Genomic DNA, 24,857 nt, shown 5'->3' with positions numbered 1-24,857 from the left:
TCTGTTTGATTGGAGGTGAAAGGATGTTTGCTTTACATGTAAAAGAATATTCACTTCAACAGATATCATGTTTTATATTGAGTATATTGAAAACATTGTCGTAAAACCACTGGCCTCTTACATACGGTACGGTACAGCATTGATGTGTCCAAGAAGCACTGTAACATTTGCGTCATCAGAAAAAAATACACCCTTGTGTTTTAGAATGATTGAAAATAGATTGATACTATAGTAATGGTTTACTGTGAGTAAACAGCTGTATGGTTTAAATTAAAGTTTAAAGCTGTACACATGTAGTCCTGCAGTCTGTAATCATCAAGATGCCTTTACATGTAGTTGTGATTTACAACATTCCAGATTGTTGCACTTTTATGAGCAAGAAAACTATACTACTTACTGAAAAGAAACCCTCAATTTTGAAAGTGGATTCTTAACTGCCTTCCCTTGCAGGCCTAGTATAACACTGGTACTGTAACTCAGATACTATGGATGGATGCACACACAAATTTCAGATTGGTGGAACTTCCAGGAGGGATCCAAGTATCAATAATACATACTATTAGATATACACCTATTCTGGTGCACAATCTGAGGGTAATCAGTATGTATTTATATTGAATGTTATATGCAAATATTGTGATAATTATTCATTATCAAACACAATTCTCAGATTGTATGAACTTTTATGTGATATCAAAATATCAGTAATGCATAAAATTGTATACATTGTATAAACCTATTCTAGTGCACAATCTGAGGGTAGTCAGTATGTATTTATGTTTAGTGTTGTATGCAAATATTGTGATAATTATCAAACACAATTCTATGAGTGTATGAACTTGTGTATCTGAACAGTACTACAGTTAGATTTATAGAAATCAAATAAAATTGTAACTGAAGTAATATACTTGAACTCTCATACATTTAAAGGCCCATGATTCAGTCCCAGGTTCTTGTACCATAGTCTGAAAGGTCTGTTTTTATTACACTCCTAAACTTATAAGCTAGGGTGTTTAGCTTTAATATGGTTACATTGTAACATAAAAGTAACACATTCAGAGATGTATGACAACTTATAATGATCTTTATTGTAGTATTTCGAATATTGACTAATTTATCTGAGAAATTTAAAAATGCAATTTTTTCAAGATTGTCCACCTGGCAATATTGATTTTATATATTATGCCTTGTAATGTGTTTTTACGTGCATTTTGTTTGTTTTGTTTGTTTCACATGTTTGTGTGTTATGTTTTCTTGTCTTTTTCATGAGTTTTTCATTGTTTAGGAGCTTGTAAATGCTTGTTCCCATTGGTCTTCCATTAAATAAATAAATAAAATAAAGATAAACAATGATAATAAATAAATAAATAAATAAATAAATAAATAAAGACAAACAACAATGAAGTCCTTTTAATAGTCTACTTGTCCAAGCAGTGCTTCCTATCAGTGGAGCCATTAGAATGACGTAGCTTAAATTGTCAGACAACCATCTTTCATGCCCAAATTTAATCCGACATGCAATCCAGTGTGATCCTTTACATTGTAAAGTTGGCATATTTATGTATTGAATTAAAGTAACATAATAATGAGATTTTGTCTAATTATCCTGTAAAAATTGACATCTGGGATAATCATCAAAGTCTGCCTGTAAACTGTAATGAGGAATTGATGTGTTGATTTCATTACGTTGACCTTTGACCTTCCGTTTGGAGATCAACATACAATGTCTGCTGAGAAAAGTGTTGCATACAGTTTATATATGTATCTTACATTGTATATAAGATGGATCACTTGGAAAAAAACAGAACAAAAATAAAAACCACTATGTGATAAAGAGTCAAGTATTGCAGAGTACTACTAGGGGTGCTAGTGTCCTGCTTTCTATAATATAATTCTATTGAAATTGATAGTGTTGTATCTCTCTGGTGATTTCATTTTTCTGTTCTGGAAAACATACTTTGAGTGACCCCAGATAAGACAGCCAATCAATTGTATGACATCATGCCTTACTCTCGCCATCATTCATGTCGTCTGAATTCATATTTGATAGCCTATATGGATAGACAGATAATGTGTGTATGATTACTGCCACTGGCTGTGACCAGTTTACAAGAAAAATATACATATGATTTTGATATATAATCCCTTGTAATTCCATGATGGTTTCCAACATATTTTTGTTTCATTGTGGATCTATTTCATTGATGTTGTAATATTTCACTTAAAAGGCTGATGTTCATCCCAGACTTTTAATCTTGTGTCTCCAGACTTCTTCTTTTTTTTGTGATTGCAAAAGTGAATATTTCTAGTTGTTTTTTGTAGTTTGTGCATTAGTAAAGGTTTATAATAGAGATATAGAGTCAGTCTTTTAACAGTGTTTCTGGCGTTCTTGTCTTTGCAACAGCAAAATTAAATCTTTCTAATTATTGTTGTAATATTTCACTTGCAAAGGCTGACATTTATAGAGACACAAAGTCAGACATCACTTGTAATAGTGTTTCCGGTGTTCTTGTCTTTCCAACAGCAAAATTAAATCTTTCTAATTATTGTTGTGATATTTGACTTGCAAAGGCTGACATTTATAGAGACACAGAGTCAGACATCACTTGTAATAGTGTTTCCGGTGTTCTTGTCTTTCCAACAGCAAAATTAAATCTTTCTAATTATTATTGTAATATTTGACTTGCAAAGGCTGACATTTATAGAGTTACCAACTAATCTTGCTTCCAGTGTTCTTTTCTTTGCAACAGCAAAATTATATCTTTCTCATTGTGTTGTAATATTTTACTTGAAAAGACTAATATAGAGTCAGGGACATGTAATATTAATTCCAGCATTCTTTTCTTTGCAACACAAAAATTGTATATTCCTTGTATAAAAAAAAGTGTGAAGGGTGATATTTGTAGATGCATACTGTACCAACTCGTAATCTTGTTATGGATGATCGCACAATGTCACACAGGCTGAAATAAGTGAACTTCCCCGTTTGTTTAGAGGGAGAGAGGGAGAGAGGGTCTGGCATAAATGCAATTGTTGAACTTCACATTGAAAACTTTCACTCTTTCAATGATAAAATCTTCTGTATTTACTACCGAGATGTTAATAATGTGAATAAACATTTACGTCTAATGTGAGATATGGTGCTGGGTTTCTGGTAGTATTTTAATGTGTTTACAATCATGTTTTTACATTACATCGATCATAGTGGTGTGACCGCTACAGTTTTCATACTGAGTTTACATCAAATATAAATGTTGTTTGATATTGCACTTGTAAACATTTGTTTAGGGGGAGGGAGAGGGGTTTTTGACCTAAACGAGCGATGTTCATTTGTTGAGCTTGTGCGACATTGTGTGATCGTCCCTTAAAGTTGTTTGCAGTGTTATTTTCATTGTGGTTGCATGGATCTTCTCATGCCAGGCAGTGAAGAGATTACAGATACATGAGTAACTGTATATTCATATCATATTAGTTACCATTCATTTAATAAGAATGTAGTGACATCATATGTAGGCTATTTGGACAAATTTTATGAAAATTGTTGCCACTTCATGACTAATACAGAAAATTGACAGAGTAAAAAACCATAAATATACTGTTCAAAAGTAGACATATGCATAAAAGAGTTAAATGTTGAATATCAAGTCTTATAAATATTGAAAATTTGAATAATAATAATAATAATAATGGCTTGTCAGTTGAAAGAAAACTAATATTATATGTCGTTACAATTGCATTTAATGTACTCTTTATTAAAATGCATATAATAAATAGATGTAATATTTCTGAATTTTCAACATAAGTGCTACTATGCAAGGATTTGTTGAGAGCAAGCAAAATATTACATATATTTTTTTAATGCATTATATGTACTTAAAAAGTATTCAATTCAGGTAATATTCTTGATATGAAATTTTAATGTACATGTAAGTGCTACTATGAAGGATTTGTTGAGAAGCAGTTAACATTAGTTATTTTTAATATATATGTACTCTTAAAGTATAATTTGTGTTGAATTTAAACATAATTATATTTGGCATATAATAGTGAATAGCACTGATTACTGCATGCAAACATGATATAAATGTAAAGATGAATGAATGAATCTATGAACAAATAACTCAACAAGTTGATCCATTCATACACAGAATGAAGTGACTGACATTGAGTACTATATCATTATGTATTTATATTATATTTGTGGTAATTTGACAGATTTATTTTGTCACTTTGACAAATCTCTTGCGTGAGAATTCAATAATAATAGACAGACAGGCAGTTTTTATTGCAGCATATTTAAATTGTGCATGGCCTTTGATAAGCTGTGTAAATAGGCAGTTTTTATTGCTCAATACATTTTATATATCCCATGCATGGTTTCTTAATAACCTGTTTTATCAGATACTTTTTATTGTGTCATAGTTTAATACCCAATGCAAGGCTTCTGAATAACCCCTCTAAGCAAAGGTTTTATTGTCGCATATTTACCCAATGCATGGCTTCTGATAACTCCTCTAAGGGTGAGGTTTTTTTTTTTTTTGTTTCTCATCTCCAATGGAATAGTCAGGCGGGTCGGGCGGGCGAAATAAAAAAAAAAGAGGGGCAAGAAAAAAAAATGTATTTTTTCAGTTCTATTCTCTGTTCTTTCTGTCCTGTTAGTCTCTATATAACTTAATTTCTCTTCTCTTTATTGAATTCCTTGTTACAAGTCTCTTTCCTTCATGTTAGCAAGGTTGACAAGTCTGTAGAACAACTTTGTAAGAAGATGATTAAATACTTATCATCCTCATGGGTGTACATCTGTAGCCATGAACTATTGTGTGATTTTATCAGGAGTACTAATACATTCGTCCTATTAATCAAAGTGGCATTGCCATCGCTAACAATGTTTTCAAGTTATCCAATTTGAACTTTAGTATGTAACTTTTTGAAACACTTACGTGATTGTCATCAGTGTGCTAGATGAATTTTCATTTATATAAACCATTACTTCTATGAAACATTTTTCGTCAGTGTGAACTTGTCAAAATAATCCACCAGATAACATGTAAAACATTTCTAGAACTCAGAACCCCTTTGGGATTTACTGTTTAAAAGTAATTAAAAGTAATAATGTAAACATCGGAATGTCTTCAAAGGTCATGCATGTCATGGGTCATGAAACGCTATGGAGTCGGTCATTTCCCTGATAATACAACTGATTTAAAGCTAAAAACTGGTCAAGAAATTAGGAATGCAGTATGACTTTTACCAATTTTAAGCATAATTTTGAAAATGATGGAAATATTCTGAGCTATTATTGCATTGCAGCAAAATGTACCGCGTGACAGTATTAATTTTGAGCCCTGTCCCTCATCAAACCTCAACGGCTTCTGCCATGATGAAAGACACATGCTGCTCTGACGTAACAAAGGGGTTGGGTGGGTGGGTGTGTGAGAGGGGGGGGGGGGGGGGGGGGGGTAGACGGCGGTGTTCTGCCAAGGTTTCCAACAAGTGGGGAAACAGGCCCCTTGGTTCCAAAAAGTGGTGTCATTTGACAGGGATTAATAGTATTAGTATTAATTTTGAGCCCTGTCCCTCATCAAACCTCAACGGCTTCTGCCATGATGAAAGACACATGCTGCTCTGACGTAACAAGGGGTTGGGTGGGTGGGTGGGTGGGTGAGAGGGGGGGGGGGGTAGACGGCGGTGTTCTGCCAAGGTTTCCAACAAGTGGGGACACAGGCCCCTTGGTTCCAAAAAGTGGTGTCATTTGACAGGGAGTGGGGTCAATTATTATTGTTTATGAAATATTCATATAAATTATCTCAGACCACTATAGAGATACTGTGGTCTGAGATATTCCATTACGTATAGACCATTACCTAACAACATAAAAAAATTCCATTCATAATAACAGTTCCCAGTAAGCTATTTTTTGAAAATTGTGTACTACACATTACACCTTAGAAAAAGAAGGCAATTAAGATTATGTAATTTTAAGTTATATATATATATATACATGTGTATATATATATATATATATATATATATATATATATATATATATATATATATATATATATATATATATATATATATATATATATATATATATATATATATATATATATATATGATATATTGTTTAGAAAGATTGGACAGCCAGGTAGTCACAATTTTTAATCTGAATATCAATGAATAGCAGTGATAAAATTTATAATTCCCTTTTTTCAGACAAGGACAATGAACAACTTCAAAATAAGTCACAGTGAACATATGATTGAATAAAACTTTGAGAAATCCTAAACTTGTAACCACTTGTTTCATTTTTAAAATTATTGTTAGTAGTCCACTGCTGTGTTTATCATTCCCTCTTCAAATTCATGACATTTTGAAGAAAAAAAATCCCTGACTTTAAAAAGTACCAAATGTGAACGAAAAACTTACAAATAATAGTCAAACAAACTTTAAAATAATTTATTTTTTATTAATTAACCGTTACTGGCTGTGTATCATGATTTGGTCCTGCTATATCAAATGACAGCATAGTTACGTACCGTAAACTTGCAATGATACGGAAAGCTGACAATAGGTGTCCTTGAAACTCAGAACTTGAATCTTTAACTAAAACTATCAACAAAGTCAAAGTTGGGATGCTCTGTAAATATTACATTAATTTTTTTCTGATTTGCACAACAAGTTCGTTCTTCATGTCTGACCGGGCGCACATGCATCGGCCGTCTATAGTGGCCATGCCAGTGATTACGCATTGATTCAGTGCCCAACATTCACATGTGTCACTAGCACTGTCAACATCATGCAACACGATCCCCTAACACAGCTTTTTCGGAATCAAAATACACATGTACTCATTTAATTTACCCATCAGCAAATGAAAATCACAACCTGTCCCATAAATTTGGTTCACGAAGGCTTCTGAGCTGTGGCATGCAGATAGATGTTCCGGTAGCAAGTTCAGTGTTTCTCACACGTCAGTGATTAGGTCAGAGGTCACGACAGTGACAGTAGACAAAACATGTGACGAGAGACGTCCATTTCGACGTCTCATCTAATCCCTCTAATGTTTTAATTTGTAGATTAAGTTTATCAAAGTTGATCTTTTTGTGGCATTTTTTATGTTAACAATAGAACTGCGCGTTGTCACTGTATCTTATATGATGTCAACAAAACTTTCCCTTACGCAGTTAGTATACTTCTTGTGGGATTCACGTGGAGTCAGAGCCTGGCCTGGTCCGGCCGTGGACTTAGATAATTTTGATGTCTGCCGTAAAATGAATGCGCCAAAGCGACGCAAGGTGGGAAAATTATTGCTTCATTTGTAATGTTAGGGGGCCAATGTCGCAAGGTCGTGGCCTTGGCAGAACTGGCCTAAGATCATGTGGGAACCTTACAATTTTGCTGTGCTCAGGAGTCGGTCGGAAATAAAAAAACTTTTTTTTTTCTGATGTCGGAGCTGCAAATTAGGGTCGGTCGGGAGATGAGAAACAGAAAAATAAAAAGGGCCGCCCTAAGCAAAGGTTTTATTGCTGCATATTTACCCAATGCATGGCTTCTGATAACTCCTCTAAGCAAAGGTTTTATTGCCGCATATTTATCCAATGCATGGTTTCTAATAACCCCTCTAAGCAAAGGTTTTATTGCTGCATAATTACCCAATGCATGGCTTCTAATAACCCCTCTAAGCAAAGGTTTTATTGCTGCATATTTACCCAATGCATGGCTTCTGATAACCCCTCTAAGCAAAGGTTTTATTGCTGCATATTTACCCAATGCATGGTTTCTAATAACCCCTCTAAGCAAAGGTTTTATTGCTGCATATTTACCCAATACAAGGCTTCTGATAACTCCCTCTAAGCAAAGGTTTTATTGCTGCATATTTACCCAATGCATGGCTTCTGAATAACCCCTCTAAGCAAAGGTTTTATTGCTGCATATTTACCCAATGCATGGTTTCTAATAACCCCTCTAAGCAAAGGTTTTATTGCTGCATATTTACCCAATACAAGGCTTCTGATAACTCCCTCTAAGCAAAGGTTTTATTGCTGCATATTTACCCAATGCAAGGCTTCTGAATAACCCCTCTAAGCAAAGGTTTTATTGCTGCATATTTACCCAATACAAGGCTTCTGATAACTCCCTCTAAGCAAAGGTTTTATTGCTGCATATTTACCCAATGCATGGCTCCTGATAACTCCCTCTAAGCAAAGGTTTTATTGCTACATATTTACCCAATACAAGGCTTCTGATAACCCCCCTAAGCAAGGGTTTTATTGCTGCATATTTACCCAATACAAGGCTTCTGATAACTCCTCTAAGCAAAGGTTTTATTGCTGCATATTTACCCAATGCATGGCTTCTGATAACTACCTCTAAGCAAAGGTTTTATTGCTGCATATTTAACCAATGCATGGCTTCTGAGTAACTCCCTCTAAGCAAAGGTTTTATTGCTGCATATTTACCCAATGCATGGCTTCTGATAACTCCTCTAAGCAAAGGTTTTATTGCTGCATATTTAACCAATGCATGGCTTCTGAATAACCCCTCTAAGCAAAGGTTTTATTGCTGCATATTTAACCAATGCATGGCTTCTGATAACTACCTCTAAGCAAAGGTTTTATTGCTGCATATTTAACCAATGCATGGCTTCTGAATAACCCCTCTAAGCAAAGGTTTTATTGCTGCATATTTAACCAATGCATGGCTTCTGATAACTCCCTCTAAGCAAAGGTTTTATTGCTGTATATTTACCCAATGCATGGCTTCTGATAACTCCCTCTAAGCAAAGGTTTTATTGCTGTATATTTACCCAATGCAAGGCTTCTGATAACTCCTCTAAGCAAAGGTTTTATTGCTGTATATTTACCCAATGCATGGCTTCTGAATAACCCCTCTAAGCAAAGGTTTTATTGCTGTATATTTACCCAATGCATGGCTTCTGATAACTCCCTCTAAGCAAAGGTTTTATTGCTGTATATTTACCCAATGCAAGGCTTCTGATAACTCCTCTAAGCAAAGGTTTTATTGCTGTATATTTACCCAATGCAAGGCTTCTGATAACTCCCTCTAAGCGAAGGTTTTATTGCTGAATATTTACCCAATACAAGGCTTCTAATAACCCCCCTAAGCAAAGGTTTTATTGCTGCATATTTACCCAATGCAAAGCTTCTGATAACTCCCTCTAAGCAAGGGTTTTATTGCCGCAAATTTACCCAATGCAAGGCTTCTGATAACCCCCTAAGCAAAGGTTTTATTGCTGCATATTTACCCAATACAAGGCTTCTGATAACCCCCTAAGCAAGGGTTTTATTTCTGCATATTTACCCAATACATTTTTTTATTGCTGCATATTTTTCTTGTGTATGGCAGCTGATTATCCCATTAAAACTGATATATATTTTATTGTTGCATATTTATCCTATGTTATGTTGGCTTCTGATGAACTCATTGAACTGTGTAGTACTATTACTATTACTATCAGTAATACAGTTGACCTCCTGAATCACATCATAGATATTACTGTTTTCTGTGATTCATGAATATTTGTCCATATGCCAGAATAGTATAAATATGATCTCTATGATAAAGATTGGATGTCAGGAATCAAAATAAGAGTTGAGTCATTTTATACCATGGTATCAGTTATCCAATTAGTAAAATTGTACTGGGATAGAGTCACTGTCATTTTGTACCAGAGATAATTGGATAGTCTTTGCCATTTTATAGGGGGGGGGGAATCATTGGATAGAGTCATTGTCAATTTATACCGGAAATCATTTCATGAAGTGAACTACAGATATTTTGTAAATGGTAATCTAAGTCTCTGTGGTAATAGGAAGAGGCAGTCATTTGTACCCAAGTGAATTATGAAATTATTGCATGTATTTTATATACCCGGTACACACATACATACATACATACATACATACATACATACATACATACATACATACATACATACATACATACATACATACATACATACATACATACATACATACATACATACATACTGTACATACATACCAGTATACATACATACATACATACATACATACATACATACATACATACATACATACATACATACATACATACATACATACATACATACATACATACATACATACATACATACATACATACATACATACATACATACATACATACATACATACATACATACATACAATGATACATGCATGTTTAGATGTTCAGACTTCTTTGTAACTTTGGAGTATACATGTACATTTGGTTATTATTATTTATACAAGTTCCTTGAAACAACATACCAAATAATACAGCTAGAGATTTTAAAGTACAAATAAAACAATTAATCTTCTCTCCAACAGGATTAAAATACAACATGTAATCCAATACAAAATAATAATTCCCAAGCAAACACATAAATATGGAAATCTGGTGACCTTCATAATGTGCAACTTTTAAAAAAGAATAACATATTATACACCATGTATCTACTGTATGCATGTATACCATGTATCTATTTTGTCAGCTGTTATTCCAGTAGCATACTATTAGCTTCATGCAATGCATTCCCAGGCTATCACATAATTATATCTAGAAACTCTCCAAAGTATTTACAGTAGTCCTACAAAGCTTTTATGTCTGCATTTTATCTTGTGAGGGCCAATTACCTTCAATTCATTCTAGATGCAGTCTTTAAAAGCTATGTATCTGACAGTATAACACTTGAATCAGGGTTGAGTCATCAGATTGCATGGCTATAAGGAGACACGGTTCTTCCTGCACTTGACATGACTCTCAGTGAACCTTTCTGCATCATTTATTGAATATTGACATGTGAAATTTGAAGAGTTTTCAATCATGACCTTTTTTTCACCCTGTTTTACACTTGAGTTGAGACCTCAGTTATTGACATTGACTCATTGGTTGTAACTCTATTCATGGATGTACATGTATTGTATTGATAGCTCCTATAGATGGAAATAAGGGTTTGAAACTGTACTTGCAGCTTGACCATCTCATAGATCATTGTTGATCCATTTTGTAATTCCTATAGCAGATGGAATGGTATCATTATAAGATATGGGGTCCCCCAAGAACAGAATGAGTCTCCAGTGTGAGATGTGAGGTTAATGTTAAAGTTAATACAAACTGAGTTAGAATGCAGACAGTGTCTCAGACAGGGCAGACTTGTGACTTGTGATAATCAATGTTGATAATATAAGATACAGATGAGAAAGAAAACTCCAATTGTCTCTTTCATATTTAGAAAGTTTTAGACACGACAGTGTTACAATGAGGGCAAGTCAACTATTGGGAAGCTAACACACAAACTATAACTATTGTTGTAACATCAGCTGGCAATGAATGTTGATGTATACTTACAGCAGGGTGGCTGCTCTGATAGCAAGTTTTGTACAGTGACTACACCCTCATAAACCCAGTCCCCCCTCCCCCTCCCCCTCTCCCCTCCCCCATCACATATCAAACCAAGGCACTGCTAGTACCCACATGTGTAATCTACCATGTACCACAATGACCGTTTTATCTTAGATAGCTTGTATCTTGCTTTCCATAATAAAGTGGAATATTTTTTCTTTCTTTCTTGTTCTTCAGTAACAAAAACATGTTCCTGATAACATTTACAGTAAAACAGAGATAAGACTTATAATGCATATAGTATTTTTGAATTCATACTACATCTGTCATCACTATACATTTTTGTATTTTGACAATCAAACCTAACTCAAGCTGTTCAACATCACGAAGTATTCGACACCAAATAATCAGAGTTGACTCATGGAAACAGATGTTATACATACATGTGTATCTATAGTGATACTATCTATCTGTTATTCTATTTCCAGACTAAAACATATCCAGTGAAAGTTGGTAAGGGACTGATAACAGCCATGCACCAGACAAGTATTGCCGGTATGGAGGACATGTCACAGTTGACAGACCTTCATGAGGCTGCAATATTATATAATCTACAAATCAGATACGATAAGGATATTATATATGTGAGTATTATATTTCCATTATTATATATAGTAATTGTATATTTGTGGAACAAGTTTTATGTCCCAGGCCACCCTGATTCAGTCACAATCCAGAAATATACACATACTCTGGTAATCTTCAAAACGAAATACAGTACTTGGAATTTGATGTAATTTAAAGAAAACAACATAAATGTCATAAAGATGATATGTTCTCAAACTGGTATTCTATGGTAGGCCATGTGTTGTGATATTCAATGTACTATCATTTATATGCATACTAAAAGTCATCGTTTTTTTATTGATAAATGTCATACTTCCATTGGTGTATTTACCTAATTAATCTTTGCAATTGGTAAAAATCAATGCTTGTATCGCTAAATTTCATATTTTATTGGTAAATGTCTATTAATTGTGTTTTACGTGTATTTTTTGTATTCTTCAAAAAATCATTAAATTGGATATTGATTTTTATTATTAAAGAATGATTATCAAATTACAAATGTATAATAAAATGAACCAGTGAAAACGTAAAGTTCACCTATACAAACATGATTTTATGCATATATAGGGTACAGCACATGGCTTGCCGTACTCGTGATCTTCAGTTTGCTGTCACTGTCAGTCATTTTACTGTATAGTGTATATTGTATATTGTCTTTGTAGCATTTATATGCATTTTGATTGTTTCATAATAAATGTGATACAACTGCTGACATCAGACTGTGGACAAGCGGACCAGGGAAAGTAAACAACTGAATTGGATTATAACACTTTGCAAAACATGTTGGAAGTACAATGTACAGAGACTTGTACAACCCATAACACCAAAGTAATGAGTTTTTTATCGTATGTATTACAATTGTTTCATGATAGCATCTATATCAAGTGTAAAAGTATACTGTTTCATTTGCTAATTGACTACATTAGAAAGGCCACATACTAGGCTTGTAAAAAAACAATTGAAACAGTATACTTTTACATTTGATAAGAATGCTATAAGTGAGTGTAGCACATAGAGAAAGTGCACTACTTCAGTGTTACTTGTTGTATAACATTTCATCATTTGATAAGAACAGTTTTATGGCCACTTTACATAATAGATCACATCACATTCACAAACAAATTTCCAGTTCCCCTGCCACTTCACGTACACATAAAGAGACCATAAAGCTGTTTTTGTCAAACCATGGTGTGTAATACAAGTCTCTGCTGTTCCAATATGCTGAGCCAAGTGTTATTAATCCAATTCAGTTGTTTACTTTCCCTGTTTGTAGCAGGTTTCATTCCTCTACAGTCTGATGTCAGCAGTTGTAATAGTGTAGTACACCCCTGATGATGCTGATGAGATGTCAGCAAAAATTTGTGTTTCTCTTCCAGTGTTTGGCACTGTGAGTGGAAATGTTCACTTTGATGTACATACACTACTTTTCTCAATGTGATACATTCATTTGTTTCGTAGAACATGAAACCTACAAAGACCAAATTTGTTAACTTTCACATCAGTTATAATTAGTTTGATATTTGGTATAGGTCACTTTATCATATAACCACTGAGTGAAATTAATCGGAAATGTCAATATGATTTGTTTTCTATCTTTCAGACTTACATTAGTTCCATCTTAGTCGCTGTGAATCCATACAAACATGTCGGTGGTCTGTATGAAAAGAAAGTAATGGAACATTACAACAAAAAACACATTGGTGATGCTACACCACACATCTATGCAATAGCCAATGAGTGCTATTATTCTATGTGGAAGAGTCATGAAAACCAGTGTGTCCTTATAAGGTAAGCAAATGATACCTTATTAGGTAATGATATGGTGAGAAAAAACTGATATATCCAAATAAGGTAAAATGATGCATTAACATTCCCATATTAGGTAAGAACAAGTAAGGAAACTTATATGTTCAAATGTAAAATGATGTCATAGTAACACTGCCATATTAGGCAAATAGATTGTAATGAATTCAGTGTCATTATGAACCTAATGTTGTCAAGGTAACAACTAGATTATTACTGATTGGTTCAATATGGCAGTTTTACTATGTGAACAAGAATTTGCTGTCATATCATATGCCAAACATGGGATTGGATTAATTGATGCAACCTTATACAGTAGAATGACAATAGTGAATGTACAGAGATACTTCAGTGACTAAATAAAACAGAAGAGCTTTCCACCTGTAGAAGTTAAACAAATTAACAAATCGGTGAACGTGATTTCATTTTAAAATTTATATTCTGTAAATATTTTGATATAGAATTATGCCATTACATATTATTATTAGTAGTAGAAATTCCAAAAGGATCAATTGACATATACAGGTATAGCAGTTGATGATTTGTATTATATTTTGTCATGATATTTACAATATGAGCTTTATTAAGGAAAAGTCCAGTCAGATGTATTTCAGCCTTAAGTTGCCATGTATTGATTACTGTTATCATGATTTTCCCTGGTAACTTAGTCAATTTTGAAAACTTGTGAAGAAGCCCTCCTGCACTTGACATGTGTTCGGCCATTTTGGACATTTCTTGCAAGGGCTTATGGGTAACCTCTTCTGATGACATCACATTTACACTATCCTTTTTTGTCTTGACAAATACATGATATGTAAGTTGATAGCAGTAATCAATACAAGTGTACTGAAGGCAGAAATAAATCTGACTGGACTTTTCCTTTAAGTTGATAGCAGTAATCAATACAAGTGTACTGAAGGCAGAAATAAGTCTGACTGGACTTTTCCTTCAAGTTGATAGCAGTAATCAATACAAGTGTACTAAAGGCAGAAATAAGTCTTACTGGACTTTTCCTTCAAGTTGATAGCAGTAATCAATACAAGTGTACTAAAGGCAGAAATAAGTCTGACTGAACTTTTCCTTCAAGTTGATAGCAGTAATCAATACAAGTGTACTGAAGGTAGAAATAAGTCTGACTGGACCTTTTACATGAATCCATTGATGCGACAAAATTGATGACTCGATTTATGATTACTAAATAGTTTATGAGTATTAATCATTTGACAGTATTTTATATTATATTAACTTCTGTTTAAAAAGATTGATATTATATTACATAAACAGTACGTGATATCATAAATTTACTGCCAGGTTGTAGAACACTGGTTACATACAGAGAGTGGAAATCATCATTGGAGTAAAATTTACTTTCTTTTGTAAAGCTCTGGTAGAATATCCCAATAAAAAGAATGAAGAGCACTATAAAAAAAAACGGCCTTTAACATGCGAGTACCACTAGTATGCACACACACTGGTGCAAGTAATCTCTGGTACACAAGAAATAATGACCACTTATATTTAGAAATGTATTTTCGAATAATGTAGATATATCTGACATAATGATTCACATGCATTTATTAAACTTTTGTACTATATTTTTTTTATAAATATCTTTTTATCCTTCAACATGAGATATGTAGAAAGTAGTATCCTCTTTTCCAAGTACTTACTTTCTAAACATGAAAGACAAGCTACCCAAATGATACACTTCCCTTCCCATGGTGGAAGAAACAGGAAACCAGCCGGAAACAAGGCCTACATGTTATTATATAAGTTAAACCATGTCATATTATAGTAGGAGTCAAAACTCATGACCGAGGGTCTTTGTATTTAGACTATATGACTAAATGTTATTAAAAAGATCATGTTAAAAAGAATATTGGTCAAGTTATTTTATCTCACAGAATCAAAACATTTCTTGGCAACAAATCCAAAATTTTCTCTAAATATTGCAAAACTTACATAAACACATCTAGTTTTGTAATTATTTGATTTATTCCTTATAATGAGTATAAAGTCATTCTATAGTAATCACAGGTTTATTTTTGTGTATTTTTTTTGGTAGCTATTCTGACATCAACTACAATTGTAATAGCCTGTTTACAGTGTGATCTGTAAGTGTTTTTGTTTTGCTTTGCCTCACTAACTGCTCGTATTGCTAACAATGGCGTACGATTAATGTTGTTTGAAAATTGTACATTCAAAATGATTGCTTTGTTCTCTAACTGATCGGTCAGAATTTTCCAACAACATTAATTGTTTGCTGTTGGGGTTTTTGAGACAGAGAAGCAAAAATACAGATTACAATGTAAACAGGGTAACTAAATAGAGTTCACACAAAAACTATATGATTGCCATATTCAATTTGTTTACCTATATTTTGCTAGAGATCTTATCACTTCTTGTGATGATTAAACATGTTTCTGTAAGTATCTATAAAATATGGAATTCTCAACATGAAAGAAAAATAGCACTGCAAATTGTTCAGATCTGGCGTATGTGCCTTCAACCCATTTAAAGGCTGACACCCTATTGATAAGGTGTAATTCCATAGACAGTGTTTTTTGCTAAGGTGTGCAAACCCAGGTAACAGACATGGGTAAATTTGGTAAAACTGGCATAGTTCCCATACATTGTAATATAATTTTGGTGGAAAACCCCTGTAGAATGACTGGGGAACTCAGGTAAATTGTACCTATACTTACCGCTAAAAAAAACACACTTGTAGACTTACTAGAAAACAAGTCCTTTAGAGTCTTTCTACCTCAGAGGGGTGTTCTTATCTCATTGTTTGTTTTCTTTGCAGTGGTGAAAGTGGTGCTGGTAAAACAGAGAGTACAAAATTTATCTTAAATTATTTGTCTGAGATGAGCCAAGAAGCTACACAAGGTGCTGATAATACAGATCTTTCTGTTGAAAAAGCAATACTTCAAAGCAGGTAGGGTAACAGTATATGCTTTTCTGGTGTAAAATATTTACAACATGTAAGAAATCCATGGTAAGAATTATTTCAGCAGCATGGTTCACCAACTAAACATAAATGATAATAAATAGTATAGGGAATAGAAACTGTTTTTATCCTTGTAACAAATATACTGAAATGATAACAATCCACATGTGAAAAGGGATAGAAAACTTATATGTACATATATGTAGATAAATAATGCCATTCAAAATTTGATGAATGAATTACTGGAGAAGATATCTGAAGCAAGCAGGCTATTGAGATAAAAACCAAGACTCGAACTAGGTCAGCTGTAACTATTGAAATTGTCGTTCTAATGACAATTGTTGACCAGGACAGATCAAAAGCGCAAAACAATTGCACTGCTTTTGTGTTAATTACTTTATTTTTAAAAAAAAGTCAAGTAAATAAAGTACACAACAGCTGGATTGCTGTTACAGTTTATGAGTGAAGAATGATACAATATACTATGTTGGAAAGAGAGTATAGGCGAGGTTGAGATACAATGTACGAGTACAGTTTTTGCTGAAAAGAGTATGGGTTCAAGAAGATGTAAAACCTCCTCAAATAATAGTTAGTAATAGTAGTCTGAGCTGAAATTTGATCCCACCATTATCCTTAGTATTATTCTTCCCTCCTCCTGCCTTTTGATTGAACAAGTTCAAAGGTCATCAGAGTTCAAAGGTCACATCTTTAGATGATGAGATTTATTTACTTTCTAAACCAAAAAGGTAATTCTACCAGCTTGGGTAGCTACTTGTCAGAACATTGATCATAAACAGCTTGATGGTAGTAGTCAAGGTCATCCTGTTACAAATAGGATATTGATAGAGTTTGAATTCTTGGGTAATGAGCTGCCCTCAGGTGATGACTGAGAGCACAATTGGGTCTTGGCTTCATAGTGGTTAGTTATAGTGGAAATAGATTATGTTGGCTGTAACAGATTATTATGACCTATGTGAATAGCTATTGGAAGTAGATATCAAATTAAAATCACTCTGCTATTATATCGATCTCTCTGACACTAGCGCTGTGACTGAAAAGTATTGTGGCTGATGTGTTGGGATACTTCTTCCCCATGATCAGATTAATATTGACTTAATGATGTGTTTTGGAACTGGTAACAGAATCAGAAGTACTATTTAAAGTAAGGGGGAGGGGGAGGCAGGGGGAGAGAGTGAAAGATAGAGAAGAGACAGAGAAACAGAGACAGAGACAGGCAGACAGACAGGAGAAGGAGGGGAATATGATGTACAAAATGTGAAAACCCATGAAATTATATAAACAAAAATCACAATGATCATGAATGTTGAAAGGACAACAAGCACAGTTAACCTCAATCAGCTGGCACTTTGTAATAAAGTGGTATTGCATTGGATTAATTTTTGCGTTTGTTATCTATAACTAGCAAGGGAGACATCACATTTGTTTATAATGTATTATTTATTATTATTCATGTGTGTATGTGTATTTGTGCACCTTTTGAAATTGAGAAGTCGTACAGCTGTCTGTCTGCTATATTACAATGGATGACTCATACATACAAATGTCACTGTGTTAATTTTAGAAACTTGTAGAGTCCGTATGCTTGATCCAGTGAATTGATCACTGGCTTGGCTTCTCTGTGTCAGTACGAACTATGTACTCTAAAGTCTTGTAAATTGTACATGAGTTTACCTGTATATTGTTTGTATTGGAGTTGACTCTGCTAGCTCTCTCTGTTTGACATGCATGTCAAGGGCTGCACGTATTCACTGTCTCGTTCAGCAGACAAGAAATGGTGTGATTTTTGCTGTGTAGTGAAACGTCATAGACATAATGTATTTGTAGAAAAATAATTTTAAGTGCAACAGAGTCAAGTATTTTTTTTTTAAATCTAAACTTGAAATCTAATCTGATGGTCAGGATGAATTCGTCCTGTGTGTGGGATACTCCTTGGATGTCTCAGTGAAATATTTTGAAAGGAACAGTAATCTGATTAATGCTAAACATCAAAGGTTTTTGGTCAAAATGTTTTAAATTGTGGGTTGAATTGTGCATTTTGGTGGGTTGTATGTTCCTATGTCTATGGTTGTAAAGTATGTTGACTCTGAACATAAACCTGTCTAGGACTATTCACACCTCCGTGACACTATCTAGGAACTAGCAGAATTTACAACAGGGGAAATGGCATGGAGGAAAAAATAACTCAATTAAAAAGAACTTAGTAGCCTTTCCTAACTGCTCTCAAAAAATTCAAGGTAACCCCTAAATTACAACCCCTCCAACCCCGTCCTTATATGTAAAGACCATCAGAATTCTCTCTCAAGTCCGGTCCCTTCCCCTTCACCCTCCCCCCCCCCATCCCAAATTTTTTGCGGTGCCCATTTTCTCTTCAGCCCACCCTATGTAAATTCTGTTCATTCCTGAAAGCCCTTGAAAGTAAGAATCTTGTGTGTATGCATTAAAAATTAAAACATGAAATTGGCCTTCTCATATCACGAATCACCATAAATTATTCCAAGGTAAAAACAAATAACTTCCAGTTCTCCAATGCATCATTTTATGGCAAATTGAACAAGTCTTTAATAAAGGAATTTTCCAAGGTGAAATCGATTCTCAGGTCATGAACGTAGCATTTGATCAGAAATCAAGTATTGAAAGGAAGGTATTTATAAATCACAGTGGATAACCAAGTGAACAGAACTGAAGATTTCCTTGACAATGCTGACAAGCTTTAGTGCAAGTTACAACCTCTGACATCAGACCGTGGACAAAGAGATCCTATTACAAACAAGGGAAGTAACAAATGAGTTGGATTAGTTACACTTGGCACAGCATGTTGGAACAGCAGAGACTTGTATTACACACCATGGTTTAATATGGCCTCTTTGCATGTACATGAATTGCCACGGGAACTTCAAATTTGTTTGTGAACGTGAACTATTATGTAAAGAGGCCATAGAACTGTTCTTATGAAATGATGGAATGTAATACTTGTCTCTCTGTATACTTCCAACATGCTGTGCCAAGTGTTATTAATCTAATTCAGTTGTTTACTTTTCCTGTTTGTAACAGGCTCCGTTTGTCAATGGTCTGATGTCGGTGGTAGTAGGGAAGCACTCAAAATTGGTCATTTAAGGTTATAAGTGTGCCCCATGTCTGTCATTCACTTACTCATTTGATACCCATCAGTGTGGTCTCATCACTTCAGAATTACAGACAGTTAATTCAGTTTAATGATGTGTGCAAAAATCAGACTTGGCGCATAATTAATTTAGTGTATGCATGCTCCAAGTATCGTTAATATTACATGTGATTTTCAATGACATTTTCAAATGCCAATCTCTGACAAACCGTTGTCTATGTAGAAGTATATGCAAGATGAGTTGTGCAAGGGTAACTGTGCATTTGTAATAGTAATCCAAACTGGAAGCAATACAAAAATGTAATCATTCAATGTAATATGTATCATGCAGGTGTAATGTGTAAGGAGGAGAAGACAATGAAAAAAAAGTTTCACAGAAACAGGAAATGAATTGAGTTATATGTAGTAGACAGATTATGAAAGTACTATAAAGTGCTTATATCCACTTGTGTAAGATGACTCATAGCTCTTGTTTCTTCTTCTTGTGTTTCAGTCCAATCCTAGAAGCCTTTGGTAATGCCAAGACAATATACAATAACAATTCCAGTAGGTTTGGTAAATTTATTCAGCTGCAGTTTTCAAACAAAGGAAACATCACCGGTGGAAAGATAAAGGACTGTATCCTTTTGATAGCTATGTCATCATGTGTTATGTTATGATGATATTTTGTCTCATCAATGATTTATAGCTCTTTTCCATATTGTAATAACCATAACATCTTTTGCTATCAAAGCCTTTCTGACAAGTTTCACCTCCAGTACACACAGCTTATAACCCCTCCCACACAAAGCTTGTAACGACTCCTACACACAGCTTGAAACCCCTCCCACATACAGCTCGTTACCCCTCCAAGACACAACTTGTAACCTTTCCCACACATAGCTCGTTAGCTCTCTCACACACAGCTTGGAACCCTCCCACGTACAGCTTGTTACCCCTCCAAGACACAACTTGTAACCTTTCCCACACATAGCTCTTTAGCTCTCTCAAACACAGCTTGTAACCCCTCCCACATACAGCTCGTTACCCCTCCAAGACACGGCTTGTAACCCCTCCCACACACAGCTTATTACCCCTCTCACACACAGCTCATTATCTCTCTCACACACAGCTCAAAATTAGCAGTTTTCCAGGGCACATAAATACTATTAAAACACCATATCTAGACTACCAAATTTATATGGTGGTAGTCTGTTTAAATAGACCATTGGAAATTAATAGAAAATATAAGCAGTTAACATATGAAATCAAATAATTCCCCCACCCCCTCACATGGTTCAATCCAAGTGTGTGGATACATTGAAGTAGGCTTCTGATGGTTGAACAAACTCCCCAATAATTTTCTGTCCGCATTCATGCATTTAGACATCATGGTGTAAGCTTCTACACAACATTACCAGAAAATATTTCGCTTCATCGTTTACCTCCACTTCTGGTCTTATGTAATACAGCTATTTGATTTGTCAGTGCTGTTGACAAATGAAAAATATAAGTATGTGCGTAAATTGTCGTCAGATAATCTACTCTATACTCAAAACTTTTAAGAAGGACTAAAATATGATAAATATAACACTACATTGTACTGTATGGCTTACCCACCATTTCTGATAACAGTAAAGTCAATAGTAAAATATTAGTTTGGTGTTTCAAGTTTGTCAGACAAAAGGTGTTTAATATATTTTGCAGCTCAGTACCACAGAATAGATATGAAGATAAACAAATAGCATACAGTTCTGTAAAGTGTGAATTTCCTTGACTTTGTCTTCTTTCTTGCTGCTGTATAGTTCTTCTAGAGAAGGTAAGAATATTTTGATACAGCTATTAGCAGTTTGATCTTGTTGAGAAAATCTCTTGTGGAAGGTGTGAAAGATTGGACAATAACCTGGCAAAGCAAGTTTGTTGTTTGTGTTGTTGTTGTTGTTGTTGTTGTTTTTGTTGTTGTTGTTGTTGTTGTTGTTGACAATTGTAATGGCACCACTTGAAAGTTACAATATCTTCTTAGAAATTTTGTGGTAAAAAGAATCAAGAAGTGTCTGCTGTGTCCTACATCTGGAAGCTTCCTTCCCCTTATTATCATGTCAGCCAGACTTTATGTCAAGGATAGGGACAAAATATGAATGGGCTTTAGATAAACTAAGAGAGCTGTCAGTGTCTAGTGTGTATTAGTATTGGTATGGATGAAGTAGAGAATGATGTGAATGTAAATGCAGAGACCTAATATGATGGGAGTCTTGAGGGGATATTGGGATTCAGTGGGTTCAAAGTTCATGTGTCTGTTTGAATACAGAGTATGGGTTGACAGAGCAGCAAGTGAATGGGTTCTTGATTAATGAGGATAGGAAGTCACTCAGGTCTTAACTTTGGTGGGTAGGGAAGAACTGTGATCTGAACTTTGGTTGGGAGGAACTGGGATCTGAACTTTGGTTTGGAGGAACTGGGGTCTGAACTGGGTAGGGGGAACTCACGTCTGAATGTGATATGGAACAGCAGATGTAAAGTGAATGAGGTACTCTTTTAGAGTAGAAAAGGTTTGGATGGAATACAATGTAAAAGTGATGTGGATAGGAGGACAAAGTAATTAGGCTCTGGTGAAGAGGGGGGGAGGGGGGGGGTTACATATCGATGTGGATAGGACATGGGATCTGGATGATACACAATCACCTTGTTGGTCTGGATGGCATCAATTTGGTCTGAATTTGATGAGGGTAAGAGTGGGGTTCTTGGTGGAATTTGCCATGATGGCGATGAGAGTTATTGGCCGTAACTTAGTACTAGATGGTGATATATTGCTGCTAGGTATTTCTTTTAAATATTTATTTGAAGAAGTCAACTTTTGATACATAGAGAAATAAACTGCACTTTTGACTGTATACAATTACAAAGTAAGTCAAAAAGTATCATGTTGAATGACAGTTACACTTAATTATCTGGATCACATTAACACTAATATCAATGTAGGGAATATCATGTCTGACAGCTGCATGGTTTCCTCTTAACCTTTCAGTTCACACGTGTCACGTACATTATTTCAAACTTTATTTATCTTATGATTAATTTGTTTTCAGAATCGTGTTGTTGGTCAGAATCCTGGTGAGAGGAATTATCATGTCTTTTACAGTCTTTTAGCAGGTGCCCCACAAGATGTGAGAGGTAAGAATTGACTCGGCAGGAGTTTAGTGTATTACATGATAAGTTAGAACAGAGACCCTGTATGTGTAGGGTGTATTGGTCTATGGTTAAAATGATGCTGTGTTTACTTGTTTGTGTGCAGAATCTATTTATTTATAAATTTAATAGGTATTTTTTTTGTCTGTTCTTTTAATTTGTTTTGAAGCTGTTCTAGCTGCAAGGCTAATCTTCCAACTAAAATATACAAACATGAAAACAGAATACTGAAACTTAGGACGGAGACACACATGAACAAAATGTTCCAAAACCAGGGGGGGGGGGGGAAAGAATACATCAAAGCAATAGTGAGAAACAAAAACGCTGAATGAAAAAGATACTAAAACTATTAAAAAGTGTTATGTGCAATTCCATGTGAATTGATGGCCATATTAAAATTGTTTTAAATTCACTTTTACTTCCATAATTACATAAATCGACTTGTAAAGAATTGCTCAGACTAGTCCAACACCTTAATACCAATACCAAACCTTGTCCAGTCCCCTCAACCCCATATTAGATATAGGTCAGTGTCATATCTAGTCTGTGGCTGTTCAAATTAATGCCCCCACCCCCACCCCCAGCCCTCAACCCCATAATATAGGTCAGTGCCATTTCTGGTCTATGGCTATTCAAATTAAAGCTCTCACCCCCACCCCCAGCCCTCAACCCCTTATCAGAACATGGTTGCATATTGTTCAGTGCAATGTTTATGGCAAGTGCATATCCAGCATCACCCCCAACCCCAACTTAAACTTGTATACATTTATCAAATGGTTGACACAGTAATGAGTCAAGACGTCATCTTTAGTGTCTGATGTAGAAAAAAAGATTTGACCATTGTAGACTGATTGGTATTGTAATTGTTAATTTCAAATAATTGAATGTGTTCTTTACATCAGAAAAATTACAGTTAAAGGACGTATCAGCATATCGTTATTTGAATCAGAGTGGATGTAGTGGTGATGCAGCTATCGATGATAGTGGTAGTTTTGACAGAATTAAGGTGAGTCTGAGACAGCCATTATGGTCATGATACCATACTAGTTTTCAAACTGAAAATTGGAGGTAGCCTTTGAAATTGTTCACATTATTAAAACCAGACATACCGCAAATGACATACCCGTTAATACCTACATCTCAATAGCCTCCCTATCTACAACAGAATGATAACCAATGCATGCCTTAATAACCTTATTTTTTAGAGTTCACCGCGTTCCCATACATGTTTCATAACATCTCTATCACTAAACTCTACTCACATACCTACAGGATCAAACCTTAGATTTGCAGTTCATGTTTTTCTGTAACATCATGTGTGGTAATATCTAAAAGCTTGAATTAAATCATGTGAATGGAATTTCAAATTACACTGAGATTGAATTTTACTTTTAATGATTGCCCTTAAAGTAACTGCATGATGTCTGTGACCAGTTTGCCAAATATTGCAATACTGTCGATCAAAGAAGATGAGATATGTATTAGATTCTGTATGACATTGTGATGATTAATTAGAAAATAATCATTTAAAATGTATATACATGATATCCACAATGACCTTAAAATCTTCTTAGAAATGTCAAAAACAAATCAAAATCAAATTTGAAATGAAGTCTTTTAGCAAGTGTTCATTTTTCTTCTGACTTGTAAGTTAATTAATGTATTTGACTGGCTTCATTCATTCATTCATTCATTCATTCATTCATTCATTCATTCATTCATTCATTCATTCATTCATTCATTCATTTGCTCACTCGTTCACTCACTGAACCATCCACTCATTCATTCATTTGCCCACTCACT

At 34.5% G+C, this 24,857-nt stretch overlaps 1 protein-coding gene across 1 annotated transcript in view; it reads left to right on the top strand.

Moving 5' to 3' along the window:
• Nucleotides 1–24,857, top strand: part of LOC144434163 (unconventional myosin-X-like) — a 106,921-nt gene that overhangs the window by 38,453 nt on the left and 43,611 nt on the right. The window contains exons 3-9 of the mRNA XM_078122618.1: nt 11,856–12,011; nt 13,595–13,782; nt 16,604–16,735; nt 20,383–20,507; nt 21,674–21,687; nt 22,955–23,039; nt 23,957–24,060. Of these exons, the coding sequence (XP_077978744.1) occupies nt 11,856–12,011; nt 13,595–13,782; nt 16,604–16,735; nt 20,383–20,507; nt 21,674–21,687; nt 22,955–23,039; nt 23,957–24,060 (804 nt within the window). The remainder of the gene's footprint in view (nt 1–11,855; nt 12,012–13,594; nt 13,783–16,603; nt 16,736–20,382; nt 20,508–21,673; nt 21,688–22,954; nt 23,040–23,956; nt 24,061–24,857) is intronic.

The sequence above is a fragment of the Glandiceps talaboti genome, chromosome 4, assembly GCF_964340395.1.
Source record: "Glandiceps talaboti chromosome 4, keGlaTala1.1, whole genome shotgun sequence".
NCBI classification, from domain to species: Eukaryota; Metazoa; Hemichordata; class Enteropneusta; family Spengelidae; genus Glandiceps; species Glandiceps talaboti.
The sequence above is the reverse complement of the archived record's forward strand: the minus strand, read 5'-3'. Positions and strand labels throughout refer to the sequence as shown.